Source organism: Bemisia tabaci, chromosome 1 (assembly GCF_918797505.1).
Source record: "Bemisia tabaci chromosome 1, PGI_BMITA_v3".
In the NCBI taxonomy this organism is placed as follows: Eukaryota; Metazoa; Arthropoda; class Insecta; order Hemiptera; family Aleyrodidae; genus Bemisia; species Bemisia tabaci.
The window spans coordinates 25141878-25158344 of NC_092793.1; the positions used below are offsets into that span (position 1 = coordinate 25141878).

Consider the following 16467-nt stretch of genomic DNA (forward strand, 5'->3'; position numbering starts at 1 on the left):
CCCCAAGATGCGATTTTTTGCATCTTGTAGGAAATTAAGTGTAGAATCTAAAAAACTGGTTTTTGTTTTAGTAGAGTCATTGCGCGGTGCCGAAACACGACAAAATTGAAAATTTTGTCCCCTAAAAAATTGAAAAATTGCTAAAAATTTGCATTAAATTTAACTTCTTTTCAATTTTTCTGGTATCAGCAGATAGATCTTTTTGAGATCTTTCATTTAAAAAAAAGTTCAACTCAATCCGATTTTTCGCTCAAAAGTTATAGGCAGTTGAAGGTTTTGACTTTGACCCCCCGCCCCCCCTCTCTGGGGGGGCCTAAGTCAAAATGACCGCCATATTTGAACGTCTCGCATGCTACTGTATCACTCCTGAAAAGATGGATCATATCTGATAGGGGGCCAAATCTAATGGGGGATGGAACAACCTCTTTCACCTCGTATTTGCATTTCCTACTTAGGATTTTTGGACGCCACACAATCTTCGGCATGAAATGTCCCTCCTCAATTTTTAACAATGTATAGCACCCTTCCGTCGTGCTACTAGTGCTCAAAACTACAAACTGGAGAGAAACACATTGGATCTAGAGTCCAGACTCTTAAAGACATCGACAAGAAAGAATACTCTTGATTCAATCGGACTTTTGCTTAAATCAAGAACCAAGCCTCTTAATTTGAGCGGATTTCCTTTTGATTTAAGCAAAAATCTGATTGAATCAAGAGTATTTTTTCTTGTCAATGTTTTCAAGAGTCTGGACTCTAGATCCAATGTGTTTTTTTTTTCCAGTGCAAATAAATTACAACTGAAAATTTGCAACGTTGCAAAAGTAGTATATAATGAGGGCTTGGACCTGGGAGCCTCGTTGCACCGATAACGCTCTTCGCGATGCGTCTACCTATCTCTAGGGTGCACTATGGCCGGGCAGGGGGTGCGGGGGGCATAGGGGGAAGTCGCCGGTCGCATCCGACTAATTACTATTTATTTTCAGGAATTGATTGAGACCGGTGTAATTTAATGCTGGGGTAAAGGTCAGGGATGGGAAGCAGACGGGTGCCCCAACTCGATTTGGACCCTTCTCGGTGGAGCGTCGCGACGCCCCCTTCCCTTCCTCAGCCCTTCCCCTTCCGGTGCGGGGGCGGCGCGGGCGGCTTTTGGCGGCAGTTTCAGTCAGTGCCGGGGAGTCACGCTGCACACACGCTGTGCTCAGGTCACGTTTCGCTCACGTTTGCCCGGCTCACGAAGTTTCACCGGTCTCACGCTGCAAAGTTAGTATATTTTCTCTTGCGCCGGCCTGGCCGACCTGAGCTAATTTTCCTCTCTCCTTTCCTTTCGTTTTTAGTTACACAGGTCTACGCCGAAAAAAACCCCGCTGAAGTCATTATGGTTGGTATTAAAAGGCCTAAGATTTTCCATGGAGGAGATACCGTGATAAACACTGGAAAAAGAATCACATTGGATCTAGAGTCCAGACTCTTAAAAACATCGACAAGAAAAAATACTCTTGATTCAATCAGATTTAAGCTTAAATCAAGAACCAAGCCAATTTGAGCTTAAATGTGAAGCTTAAAAGCTTAAATCTGATTGAATCAAGAGTCCTTTTTCTTGTCAATGTTTTCAAGACAAGAGTCTGGACTCTAGATCCAATGTGTTTTTTTTTTTTATATATTTTTTATTTTTTTTCTAGTGAAGAGAAACAAAGGTCATTTTCGGATTCAGAAGCGGAAAATACATGCAACAGTATGTGCCTAGCGCATACCAACGTATTTTTCCTCCCTGAGTCTGATACCAAAGTTTTCCGGCACAAAGGGTCCGTATACCTCCATGTAAAATTGATCCGTTTGGTTTTCGTCTGAAAGGATGGGGAAATTCTCGATCCAATATTGTCTCATGGGGCAATTATCTCTTACTTTTTGCTGTTGAATTTGAAATTGACCTCAATTTCTCCCATCATCCATACATACACCGAAAAATCGAATTTTTTTAAAAAACGCGTTTTTTTAAATCTAAAAAGGCAATTTACGGATAACTGGTAAGTGATTTAAATAAATGGCATTGATTTTTGGCTTCAGTAGCAAAAAATATGTCGTATTTGTCGCTTTAGACACTCGGATGCAAATCTTAATATTTTTTTTTTCAAGCCATAAAAGCACCAAATAAGGTGATACTGGGAGAAATGGGCGGAATAAGTCGTTAGACTGAAGAAAGTTTGTTCCCAAAAACAGCGAGGAAAATTCTCAGGCGTTGTGTGAAAGCAGGTGAGGGAATTTTCAGGCGTATGGTCGTTTTGGGATCTAGTGTGATTTCTTGAGTGTGTCCCTGCCAATTCCAAAAATGACCCTGGTTTTCCCCATTACTCGTCAGTTCGCTGGATAATCAAGTTTTCCTCGGAAAAACACCCCTCTTAAAAATTGGAAAGCACGAATTTTTGGAAACTTATGATTCAGTGAAGAAAAACTGTTACAATTTTTGGACTTTTTTCGGAAATTTAAATCGGAATAACTTGCATGAGCACTCCTCCTCGGTCAATCCTGCACTGATACTCATTAGAGCTCATATTTTCCACTCTATTGCAAATTCTTGGACATTTTTGCGTTGATAACCCCTCCGAATAGTGTGGATCCAGTACTACCCTATCATCTTGTTAAATACTTAAATATTGAGCGGTTTTTTTGCCCTGCAGATTTGCGTAATTTTATGAGACTAAATCCCCATAAATTAAATCCCTTTGCGTACCTTAACCGGATATTTTACAACGAAACGAAGAATATATATTTTTAAGGCATCTGGTTGGACCTATTTTTTGCAACTGCGGTCAGGGGTGGCCAAACGAATTTTTTTTATCGCACACGAGTTTTCTGAAAAATTGATGAATTTCATAAATACACTTTTTAAAAGCTAAAAATGTTTAAAAACCTCTATCTGCTCGCACGGCTTGAGCTAATATCATCCAATTTGACCGAAACTGAGAACGGAGTTTTTTTTTTCATAAAACGGATTAAGTTCAAAGTATAAGCAAAAAGATCCAAAATTTCCCAAATTGAACTCCCTACCAGCACAATTACACAAATTTTAACAGAAAAAAGATTGAGCATTTGAAACAGATATCATGAGACAAGTTTGGTGCAACCCTCAAAATTTTCAGTCAAAAATATGGAAATCTGTATACATGCGTAGAAGAGATTCTGACGGCGACATAGATGTTAGTTTGCTCCGCTTCCCAATATCGAGTCGTGTCTGGGATGGTTTATTTTTGTTGCATTTTTTAAATTATATTGTATATGAAATATATTATCGACTGATTAGTTGGTACAGTCATTGCACCCCTCCTCCATCCTCCATCAAAGAATAGAGGACATGGGTTCCTTTATACAATATTTTCTTGAGCCAATTTTGATGCAACCGGCGAAAACTTAAGTCAAAATAATATGAAAATTGGAATGTGTATGAAAAAGATTCTGACGGCGAAACAGAGTCTCAGTCTTTGAAGATAGACCGGAGACGAACGAAAAGAATGACATTTAGAAAATTGCTTGTCGATAGTTGTTATAAAAGGTGATATCGCGTTGAAAATTTTCCCTCAGAAACGTCACGGAAAAGGTCCCAAGTTACCGTTTTTGGTGATTTAGGTTAGCATTGAGTTAAAATTTTAAAAATTTATTACGTACTATCGCATTGTAGGTTCTTGAAAGTTTATGCAGAGTGGAGTAATCGTCGTTTCCGTCACGAAAAAACGCAACTGCATCTCAATGTTGCCAAATTTCCCCTCGCAAAAGACATTTTTACCCGGAAACTATTCGGAATTTCTAACTGAAAATTTCACTGATACTTAGAAGCTGACCTCCAACAAAAATCAGAAAAATTTTGGACAGTAATTACACAGGTACACTCGTGTAAATAATTCAGTTGTTTGAGTCAATTTTGCAACCTTGGAATAGAGTTACGTTTCTTCGTCCGGGAAACGACGTAATGTACACCAACAGAAAAAAAACGCATGTTATGGCCAATTATTGATTTTTTGGGCTTCCAAAGCAGTTAACGAAAATCGCCTCTCTTCCTACAGTGCACCGGAAGGGGGTTTCCACAGGCAACACTGAGAGGATAACTGAAATTCGATAATCTCTCAAGTTTTGTCAAACAAATTTTCTTACCGCATCATTTTTGAGACTTGCGATCCTAGAGTTTCCATTAAGTACCAGTGTCTACGTACGTCGGTAAACTTCTTGTCAAGCTAAAACATAACCTAGATAAATCAGCTATTATTGATCAACGACCGCATTGTTTGTTAACATTCAAAGTCTAACTTTCAGCAAAGTGAAAAGTCCGATTCGAGCACTCCAGAAGGATATCTCAATTTCTTACAGATATTTAAGCCATTTCTGTAGAAGTTCTGTGAGGAGAGTCCAAAATAGAAACAAAACTTGCACAGATGGAGAAAAAATAAGTAAAGACCCGCGCGTGGAGAGTAATACCTTCAAAGAATTGAAACAAAATAACACGAGGGCGTCTTCAAGGAAATCACGAACTTGTAAAATGTCTCCCGGCTGTAATACTTTCGCCCCTCCCGCCCCCTAACCCTTTGAGACGGGTAGTCGTGCCGCCCCGGCGGCGCTGAGGTGTCGACCGTTTACTCAGCGAGCGGGCGCGTAAAACAAACTGTAAAAATGAAATATTAACGCCCAGGACATTTTAACACTCGTTTGACGAGAGGACGGGGTCGGTAAAGGCTTCGCACAACATCTTCTGTGCTGTGATTCGATATTCATGCCGGTTAAATGGACGTGTATTTATGCTAAAAGGAGCTATGTGCTTAGGGTTTGCTGTAACATAGTTCCTTTCAGTGTACAGTACGCCCAAGTGTTCCTCGACGTCCGAGACGCCACTTGACGGGAATACGTAGGGGCGTCCACCTCGACTCAACCCATTCATACCCCCTCAAATTCTCAAGTTTCTAGTGACGTTTTAGTCTTTTTAATTATTGCTTTTAAGTCTTCCAATTTTTCTAAGGAGACCCACTTAAGCCGAATCTTTCAGAGACGAACAGTTAGAGGAGGGAAAAAAGGAGTGGGAGGGGGAGAAGATTTGCTTGGGGGTATAACTTAAAAAATATCGAGGCTCGTTCTTAAATTGATCGAAGTTGCCTAATACGAGAGTGATGTTTAGAGGGAGGGGGCAGGGACCATGAAGCTCCCTCTCAACCCCCTCTCGGACGCTAGAAATTTATGGATTTTTAACGTCGATCTTATTGTCTTGACAACGAACTTTTTGGCACCGAATAAAATTATGGGAGATTTTTAAACCACTTACATCGATGTAAACCTAATGTTGGAATTTTACTTCTAGCCAAAAAAACAAAATGTTTTATAGTTTTCAAACGCACCCTCCGTATTATCTTTAATTTGAGGCAATTTTTGTGTAACTAATTTCCATTCATTCGAATTCTTCATATTTATACCATTTATTTAGTTCATTTTTGTTTTACCTAATAATCTTGAAGAAATTATTAATATTCGTTTAGGTTCATATTTTCACAAAATGAGGTATAATACGAACATTTTCAAGTGAAAAACTCACAGATTCTTTTCAGCGATCGAAACATTTGTTTAAATTACCGATTTTACAATTTGATTTGAAGAAAATCGATAGGTTTTAACCTATGAAATGCTGTATAATTTTTATTCAACCACTAAAAAGAAAATCCTGGAAATACCATGCAAAAACTTTGCTCGTCGTTTGGGTAAAATAAATTCAATAAGAGAAGAAAGTTTCTGAACAATACAGAAATAAATAAGGTCATAGTTACATTTCTTATATAATCGATACGGTTTAGGGCTGAATATTAATTGAAATACTAAAAAAGACTAATGGGCAGCATTTGCTTTCCTTTCATTTTATTTTATTTTATTTTATTTCATTTTATTTATTGTGGATGAAAATTCTGTGCAATTCAATGATCAATTCTTCCCATTCTTCTGCCCCGTGTTCACTGTTCAGTGGTCCGATAAAGCTTGGAGCTTCACCGGCACATTGATTTAATGCAATTCCTAACAACTTTTACCTCTCAAACGAGGAATGAGCATAAAAGAGCGGAGAATGTTCTTCATGAATCACGTCCTGTTAGGTTTTCGATTTTTTACTATCTTTTGTGTCGATGAATGTCTTCCGAGCGCGATTGTTTGGCTGCGAGAAAATTCGCGGGAAAGCGGAAGGAAATTAACCGTATTTCCCTGCCGGCCTGCAACGGTGGATTATGTAAATCTGGCCTGATGAATAAAAAGCGAGTGGTAATATTTGCCGTGAAAGTGCTAACACGAGACGCAGTGCTGAACGGCTACCAGGGTTTTCGCAGGAATAAATGGAGTTATGCGACCAAGGCAACGTACAAACATACATACTGACATGCTGAGGAAGAACACCGTATGAGCGTTTGGATGTTGCCAATTTTTTAGATATAGAATACTACTATTCTGAGGAACGTGTGAATATTTTTCAATCCTGTAGAGAATTTTGTTCGCAATTTAATCGCGATTTCCTGATTTTTTTAAAGAAGAATTTTAGTTGCTTGCCTTAAAAATCGTTATTTTACTCTAGGAAATTTGACGGTATTGGCATGTTCATATACCGCTTTTAACCTTAGAACGGCAGCGTACAAGTATGGGCCGTATTTCTCATGCCATGTTAAATCAGTGGCAGATTTTTAAGTTGGCATAGCTGCGTTTACTACTTGTAAATCTATTAAAAATATCGATTTTAGGCAAGACAAGCTGTCTCACCAAGAAAAACAGTAAAACTGCAGATAGTGTTTATATTTTTATATTACCTATCCCTGAAACCAAATGATCTTGCCCAAACTAAGGATGCAACAATTATTGTTTCTAAGTCACTCGCGTTGCCTACTTAGGATATTGAAGGCGTAAAGGTTATTAGATAGCATGAGTGCAAAAGAAGTAGAAGTAGAGCATTCACGCTGCGCCTACAATTAAATCCGAATGCTATAGGCCAAACCACTGAAAGCAACTATTCCTACTTGCAAGCTGCTCACATTGCCTAATCACGCTATTGAAGGATAACTGAGAATTGACGTTGAAAAACAGTCAGTGGACTTACGAGGGCGACTGGCGACATCAATTTTCTCATGGCGTTCTGGTTAGCGACAAGAATGTTGACATTGTGTCATAGACATTGGTGATCGTCTTCATAGAAATTCTCATGCCGAAGGAGAAAATATTCATCATGAGAAGATTTTTCCTCTTTGAAAATACTTCCTCTCGAAGAATGCCCTCTCCCCGTCCAAAACTATGTGTTTATTTGAGCATTAAATGTATAAAAAGAATGAACTGTTAGATAAATAACTGTTAAATAGAAAATGCCTACTTATATACCTAATTCATATTTTACCTTACCGGTTGAGTCGAGACCTGACAACGGCAGTAACGAATTAAACTTGCTCAATAATGACAAGAGCAAACAACACCTTCCATAACGTGGCACGCCAAGCTTGGTACTCGTTCCCCTGTCAACAATCACCTTCCACACTCGATTCTTATTGTGTGGCTGTGGCAGAACGGAGGCAGCAATCTCTCTCCAAGCCCGTCGAATTTCCTAATGACTCCCCTCGAAAACTTTCAGGATTTGGGTATGAAGATTTAGAGACGGGATAGAGTCGTTGCGAATTTTGGCACGGCCTTTTTACCCCTCCCTTGATGCGCTCGCGTTCCTTCCTTCTTTGATGATAAAAAACTACTTACTTCAGTGTTTCAAATAATTCACATAATCGAGGGTATATCCATTTGGATGTATTTGTACTGAACGGAATTATTTGCAAATGAATGAAATTGAAAAGAATGCGTCTATCTATTCGAATGAAATAGTTTTTGGTTTTTAATGTTTTTCAGACGTTTTAAAACGTAAATCGCAAGTTTTAAAGTTATTAATTTCAGATTGTGAATAATTTAAATAATACAGTGTAAATGAATGGATGCTTGGAGCACTCAATAAACCATTATTGGCGTTTTATTGATTGTGCATACAAATTATTTATACTATTTCATAGCATCAGTTAGTTCAACAGCTTCTGCTTGAAATTTTGATCAGGAATCCGGTTTTTTGGCTTATAAATTTTCATGCTGACTATTGATACACATTACGTGTATGCAACGTTTCATCAGGATTGGTGCAAATGAGAGAGACGGAGGGAGAGGGAGAAAGAGGGATAGAAAGAGGGGGAGAGGGGGGAGAGGGGGAGAGAGAGAGAGAGATATGTGGAACGTGTCCACGTAAAATAAAAATTGATCGACACCTTTTTCAAAGAAGTATTCGTGCCTGGGCGAAAACTTATTTTTAATGCTGCTTTGCATCTGAAAATTTTCATTTCAATACTCAAGCTGGGTCAAATTGACCTGAGGCTTATTAAAAACCCATGATTGGCGGGTTTTATAGGGCCGGCACGTACAAGCTTAAAAATAGGTCCACAAAAACATTGTAAAAAAGAATCAGACATCACATTGACTCAAAATAAAAACAAAATCAAAAGCACACACAGAAAAAGACAGGAGAAACGTATTTGGGACTCGTTTTATAACTTTTTCCCGATTCTGAGCGAATTATCATCGGAAGCAACGAACAGAGCATAGTGAGTTCACGCATTGCGCCTTCAATTTTACAGATGCAACAAGGACATCCATCAAGCACGAATAGTTGTATCTCTGCGCCGTCATCAACGCGTATCATTTCCCTCACTCTATTTTCATTTTGAGTTGGTTCCGTTTGTCTTTTTTTCATAATAGTGCTTCAAAAACTACGAGAGCAATCCGGTCTTATTTTCCAATTTTTCTCCCGAATCTGAGCGACACCTCAATAGCAGCATAGAGCGAAAAATTGCGAGTTCACGCCTCCTCTCATCGCGCCTTCAATTTTGCAGACGCAACACGGACATCCATCAAGCACGAATAGTTGTATCTCTGCACTGACATCATCAACACCCGTTTAGATTTTCCTTATTTTTAAAATCTGAGGAAAGTTCAGGTTATGTTTCTTCAAAACATACTCCGGTGTGTTAAAATCGATGATCATTTCGAAAAAAAAGGTATCCAAAGACTATCAAAATCAATAATGCGTTGCCGATTTGGGACTTTGCGCATAAAAAATGAGGCATCTTTGAGGGTGGGGGGACATCTTGGATAATCGATTAGATTTTTTGTGAGGTCTATTGAGTAGTTCGTTAAATTAAAGCATGTTTTTCGAAAAGAACAGCCTTGAAAAAATCCGTAATTTGATCAAATTATTTAATTAAGTTACAAACTATGAGGAGGAAAGGAAGCTCCTATTCAATGCATTGTCGTACGAGATATGTTTTGTCTTTTCTTTTCACCAATGTATAAGGAGATGTCGCCAGGAAAGGAAAGTGGTTCAGATTAGGTACCTCAATTCAATCAAGCAGGAGAATGGGACACAAGGAAGCAAGGAAAATGAGAAAGAGAGAAGCATCCAGCTCTTTTGCGGTGGCCAAAACATCCTCGACTTAAAAGACGTTCGAGCCTGAAATGCGGTTGCCCAATGGTGCTGAGAATTCCATTACTTTTAACAAATTAGCCGATAATCCCAGTATACCCTCAGGTCATTCCGACATGTCTCAGGAAGCTACTGCATAGCTAGTTAGTGTATTATTTAACTTTTGATCAGTTTTAGCGCTGTATTCGATGTCTTGATTAGTCTTCGTACCTTTAATGTCACACATTTTACCGATTTACTCTAATATTTTATTCACTCTGTTTCCATATTAATTGTTAGTTTGTATCATTAGGTCTTCGGGCCGGATCCTGTCTCCTCTGACTTCTAATTCCGAAATAATAAATCTAAAATAGAAGGCTTAAGAATTAAGGATTTGTATAGTTTCAAAGCAGAATTGTAGCAATTAAGGTCTCTTTTTTATTTGGTATTTGTCAATTGGTGGTAAAAATAACGTAACTCCCTGTAAAGATCGTTTTTGATGTTATTAAATTTAATTTTTTCTAATCCTAATCAGATGCAATCGTTAAATTATCCCGACACCAAATTGAGGGCCTTCTTCGGCATGTCCAAATTCATAATTAATGCCCGTTGTGCCATCCTTACAGAGAAAACCAATTTTTCGATCGACTACGGTGTGGCTTAAAAGGAGATGGATTAAAGTATAGGCTTTAATGGGCGTAAAATATAAGGTAAATAAGTATAATTGTATATAACCATACATGCATCATTTAAAGCAATGATTTATTTGTGTAGAGGAATATTTATTTAAATGATAAACTCTCAAGATTTACATAAAATCTCTAGAGCCACAAGAAAAATTTGATTATTACAAAAATGAATTTAACATAGAAAATTTAGTTTTTTTTTTTTTTTTTTTTTTTTTTTTTTTTTTTTTTTTTTTTTTTTACTGAGTTGAGCTCTTAATACAACCCTGCGTTTGTTCAGTAGACGCGAGAATGCAGTAATCGAGTCGCGAAACTCGAAGGTAATCTTTTATATATTGCTGATAGCTACAAACCAAGCCAACAATTGAGTTTCGCCAACAATAACATTATGTTTGCCTTTCCCTGCCGTACCCTGCTGAAACGAAGTTAATATCGATAGGAGCGTTTGTTCCTTTCGTCTACCGCACCAAGTCGGAGATGAAACGAAAAATTAGATTTCTTCCAGTCCTCGAATATTTTTTCGTAGCGAAAACTAGAAACCTACGTGGTAAGAAACAGATTTCCTCGGCGGCCCTCCAGCTTTACAGAAGAAGATTCTTAATTTCAATCCAGATCTCGAATCGTAGACAAAGAGGCATTTTCAATCCTGCGTTCATGTCCCATGAAAAGCCTCCGTCCTTCTTTTTTCAGAATTTACACGGTGGGGAAAAATGAGAGAAAATTGAATTATTAGTTTCCAGCGTAGGTAATTCGTAATAGGTACATGAAGATTCTTAAAGTGAATATTCAGAGTTTGCGCAGTGCATTCTGGGTAAAATAATTTATAAATTTCGAATTTTAACCATTTTAGTAGATTAGATTGGAAAAATTGAAAGTTTGGTCTGTAGATCAATCATTAAGGAACGTTTTTGCCAATATAATCATCTTTGAAAATCCAAAAATATCATCTAGAGAGCTGGTTTCATTTTCCAACCCATTTGAGTGTATCATTTGATGTTTAATTGGGAATAATACTTATGATTTTGTTAATAGGCTTTGGAGGATGATTCCCGCAGCACGAACATTCCTCAATGATTTTTCTACGGATTGAAATTTCGATTCCCTCAAAATAACCCACCTTACGGTTAAAATTTAAAAAAATGTCGATCGGACCCGGAATGCAGTGGCGCAAAAACTAAAGATCCACCTGAAAAGAAATTTCTGAAAACCGGAAAATATACCTACATTATCGGCGATAGGTATATGAATGGAGATTGAGTGATATTAGAATCATCAGTTAATTTTTCAGTCAGCCTTATGTAAATAGTGAGAAACATTTTGTCACAATAATAGAAAATTTTGTCAGAACATGTTAAACTCATTACATTCACTTATGTATTATTTCGTGAAAGATGTTTTTAAAAGTATTTGATTGCACTGATATGGTTCATGGTCAAAACATGGCGAATGCATTTGTACCTACGTACTACTTTTTTTAATCAAACAGTGACTATTACCACCACTCAAAGCTCTCTAAGACATGAGGGGTTGTTCAGGACTGTGGAGGCTTTAGACCCATGCTTCAAGGGCTTATTTCCACAGAATTTTGGTTGGATCAGTTAAGCAAACTCTTTATGGTCAGCTCGACGCATTTAGTCCGTTGCGTTGGACCAAGTTTTAGCTGAATTGAAGTTGGTCAGGCAAAACTTGAAGTTAGGCCATCCTTCAACAATGCTCGGGTTGGTCGAACAAGTTTGACAAAGGTTTGCCCGTGTGGGATGAAGCGTGAGGTGATCACCTCGTCAACCTCAGACATATCACGGTGCGTATTCAAAGTAGACCACGCAAATCAAGAGCAGACCTACCGCAAAACGATACAAACACTCGCAGAACACTCTGTGAGTTATTTATCTGAAAGCTGATTTTTATTAACTCTGGATAAGCAAAGGAAGTCTATTAGAGAGGAGTTTCTCCGTGATTTGGAAACTTCCGAACTTCCTAATGCGCGAGTCCGAAGTTGTGTGGTCAATGACAGACCTTTATTACAAACACAGTGGTCTCTGTGTATTTGGTATTGAAATTCCGTATAATATCGTCATGAAACTTCTATGACAAAGTTTTTTTATGGTTTATTTTCTTTTATTTTTGTTTTATTCTTTATTATTTACTTTAGACCGCTTCGCAGTCCAACCCCCCCCCCCCCAGGTGCTGCGCCCCTCAGGCCTCATGCGTTGAGCGTTACTCTTAAGATTTTATATTCTACAGTAATGACTCCTTAATGCGATATTTCAAGAAATTTTACATAAATATTATATCAGTGATGAATGACATTTGGATTGCATTTTGTAAAAAGGAGCCAAGAACATCCCAATGTTGCAACGATTGTGCTAACTGCAACTTACATTCTTTGCAAAAAAAATCACTGAGGTCATATGAAACAATTAAATTTAGGAGGGTAATTTTCGTCGTTAATTTATGGAATCAAGAGTAAAGATAAAATGTGTTTAATTAATCAGTTTATGTCTACAAGGTGAATAAAGTTGCACAATCTTAGCGACATTGGAGTGCTCATGGTTCGTTTTTGCAAAATGCAATCCATTTATCAGTCTAAACGAATTGTTCTTATTTTGTATGATAGCTACGCTTTTTTACGAACAACAACAAATAAAAAAAAATCCCACCACTACTGATTCCGTTGAAATTTAGTGCGCAGGGTCAGTTCATCGATCAAACAAACCCATTTAAGACGGTATTCCTTCCGACACTCCTGACAAGTAGCTACATGAAATACACGCCAATATTTACCGTAAAAATTATCACATTTTCTTAAAAATTATCCGATTTTCGTTAGAGCGTTTTCGAAATCTCAAATTTCATACCATAAATGGTCATTAAATGCGGAGTTATCGAAAGATGGACTCGGATACTCAGGACGAGTCGGATGCATTAAAAACAGTGGCGTGGCGAGCTTTGCGATATATCGAATAACCTGCCATTTAAACCTATGGAAAAGGATCGATAACCAGGGTGTTCGCAGCGAACACCTTAATAATCACTTCTTTATCGTAGGTTTAAATTACATATCAATCGATAAATCGCAATTCACGCCACGACGCCACGCCACTGATGCACTGATTAACAATACTTATAGACATGAAAGTATAAAAATTGAGACATCTCCTCCCATTGCAATACACATATTCATCAAGGAAAACTTTATTTCTGCACTGAAAAAGGGAACATCGTTTTTGGAAAGTGTTGTTAAAACAAATTTCAATTTTGTTTCAGGTACAAAATTTAGGTCATGATCGCGCACCATTATGATAATTTCACTGTCAGCTTTTTTCATTTTGATGAGCGCCATGATCATTGATACATCAGCGTTTGGTAAGTTTCTTGTGATACTTTTTATCCTTTTTTTTCTTTTCTCTTTTCTTCCTTTTTCTTTTTCCCCCTTTTCATTATCAATTGAAGGTATGGAGGAGAGTATTCAAACTTTTATGGATGAAAACGATCCAGCTTTGTTTTGTTCTTGAAATGTTATCTGTAGGTTTTTCGCAACATTCGCAGAGTCAGAAATATTGTGTAGAGAACTTGAGTGAAGTGAAGAAAAAAAAAAAAAATTCCGCGATGTCTTTTCCAAATCAAGTATCATTTATCTAAATAAAGCCGTCATTGATTATAACATATTTTAATGTAATTAAACAATTTAAAAACTGAGGATTGCAATGTTAAGGAAGAATCACACACCATCAATATTAATCACTTTTGAGACTAAGCCATTCAACGCCAAATTTTCATAAACTGATATCTAAATGTAGACTCGCTTTCATAAAATTTCGATTACTTTTTCGTAAAATTTTGATCAAGAATCCCTCAATTTTTTAAAGGAAATTTCGATCAACCGGACTCAGACTTTGAAACAATCGTATAATGTGGTGAAAAAATGCATAAACAACGATGATATTAACCTCCATCAAACATGGGAAAAATATGTTCACGAATCAATTTGAACGTTACAAAAGTTTCAAATGTGTAATATTTCGATGCGTCCCTTCAACTGGTCCTAAGTGCTCGTTTCAAGAATGGCAATGGAGGGATTCTAAAAATGACGTTCGTGTGTCGAGAATATACTATACACCCGGAACCGCGTAGCAGTGGCGTGGCGTGAATTGTGATATATCGATTTTTATGTCATTTAAACCCATGCTAAAGAATCGATTATTAAGGTGTTCGCTGCAAACACCCTGTTTATCGATCCTTTTCCATAGGTTTAAATGACCGATCAGTCGATGTATCGCAAAACACGCCACGCCACTGCCGCGTAGGCGCCGGGAAAATTGCATCCATTCTGCAAGAAAAACTTCCGCCCAGAAACATGGAGCACCGGAATCGAGGTTGCAAGATCAGAATAAAACAATTATTTTACCGTATATAAGTGTTGTGCAAAGCTTTAGGTTGAAAGAGAAAAGACGAAACTTGTCGGGTGCGCACAGAGCTAAGACAGGCGATTCCGGGTGTCGATTTCGATTTGATTGCCCGATTTTATTACTTTCGATTTCGTCGTCTTCATCTCTGGCGTTGCGGCGGCTTCGAATATTAATCATAACGCGACTGTGATGCCGCGGTTTCATGCTTCGCGCAACTGCAGTTTGTGTTTTGTTCAGTGGCGTGGCATGCTCTGCGATAAATCGATGGGTCTGTCATTTAAACCCGTGGAAAAGGATCGATAAGCAGGGTGTTTGCAACGAACACCTTAATAGTCGATTCTTTACCAGCGCTTCAAACGGGGAAATATCGATAATCGATCATTCACGCCTCTTCACTGGTTTTGTTCTCTCAGTCCTTGGTCGAGAGGACGCGTGAGTTTTATCAACCGTTAGTTCCCGATTTTTCTGTTGGGGTCAGGTTTTCGGAATAGACAGGTTTGACAAAACGAAGGGAAAAAAGTCGAAAAATTACAATTAAAAAGTCAAAGAAGGCTCCCTTTCTGCCACTTCATCAACTGTTTGACAACAAGTCCTGTATAATTTATTATTGATATTCACACCACTATAAGTAAAAACAGTTCACCTATTCTAAGTGATCAACAAAATGAAGGAAAGAAATTGAGAATACATATATGAAAGTTGCTCTCACAGCGCTCTGTGGCACTCTGCGACGCCTAACCGCCACAAAACTCGTTCCTCCTTCAAGTCATCAGGGAATCGGCACTCCCCTTAGAAATTGAGAATAACGGGCAACAAAAAAACAAGCAGTGAACTCCAACACAATGTGTTGATAAGGCGCGTCATTAACTCGCACATATCAACCCCTTTAGTTTTCATTTACAGAGATTTAAAAAAAGGCAAGCAGCACAACAAGAGAATTCACGATCCAACACTGCAAGGTCAACGACGCACCTTCACGAGACCGTGTATTGTGAATCTAGAAAGCTATTCGAACAAATTTAAGTTTTTTGATCTGCCTCAAGCAAAATCTTTTCAGATTCTTGAAGAAAAGTGCTACGGAAAAAATTAAGCGAAGAAAGGAAAAATTCTGTCGAACTCCTAGAAGATAAAGTCGATTTAAAGGTATTTTGGGGCTAAAATACCCAAATCACCGGTATTATAAATCCCGTTATATTATTGAAAAGAAATTGACTCGATATAAATGCAATTGTCTTAAATATGTCTTGATTTTGTTATTTTAAACGTCTTTTCATGCAAAGAAGCTCAACCATGTCCATGCTTTATTCATTCATGAATTGAAAGTAAGCAATCCACATCCCGAAAATCTACCGATTTGCCGTAAAAAATCGCAGAAACTTGATATACCAGGTCGATGTACCCACTCTTTGAATTTACCAATCAATTTAGTGAGTGCACGTATGTGAAAGTCAAAATGCTATAGTCATTTTGGGTGCATTCATTTTTCATGAAACAATTGTAAGTAATTTCAATCTCGAAAAACCATAAATTTTCCGTATAAAATAAAAAAAATCAAAATATGTCGACTCCCTGACGTGAAAATTAAATTCTACGTGTGAAAATACTTATGTATCGATATGCTGAACAGAATGCCCGCCTCTCCTCGTAATTTACAAACCGTTCCTATACTCATCTCAAAATTTTTCTCAGAGCTTTGTGTTATTATCAGCTTCCATTTAAACCCCGGTTTGATGGCCGAATCGGCTGCCCAAAAAGCAAGCCATTTTTGAAGGGCTCTATGAGAAATTCGTGATATTATCAGCTCTCAGGAAATCACCCCATGGGTAAAATTGCTGGTATAAATTTTCGAGTGCTTAAAATAATCGTATTCAAGAAACTAAGGCATTAAACT

At 37.8% G+C, this 16467-nt stretch overlaps 1 protein-coding gene across 2 annotated transcripts in view; it reads left to right on the forward strand.

Annotated features, from left to right (window-relative positions):
• The first annotated feature begins 972 nt into the window (after positions 1–972).
• The window catches only part of LOC109041326 (lachesin), a 124846-nt gene continuing 109351 nt past the window's right edge, over positions 973–16467 (forward strand). Inside the window, exons 1-2 of one of the 2 annotated variants that reach the window (XM_019057648.2) lie at positions 973–1260; positions 13435–13533. In XM_019057648.2, the coding sequence (XP_018913193.2) occupies positions 13467–13533 (67 nt within the window). In that variant the 5' untranslated portion in view covers positions 973–1260; positions 13435–13466. The remainder of the gene's footprint in view (positions 1261–13434; positions 13534–16467) is intronic. The other variant, XM_019057649.2, reaches the window with a different exon arrangement.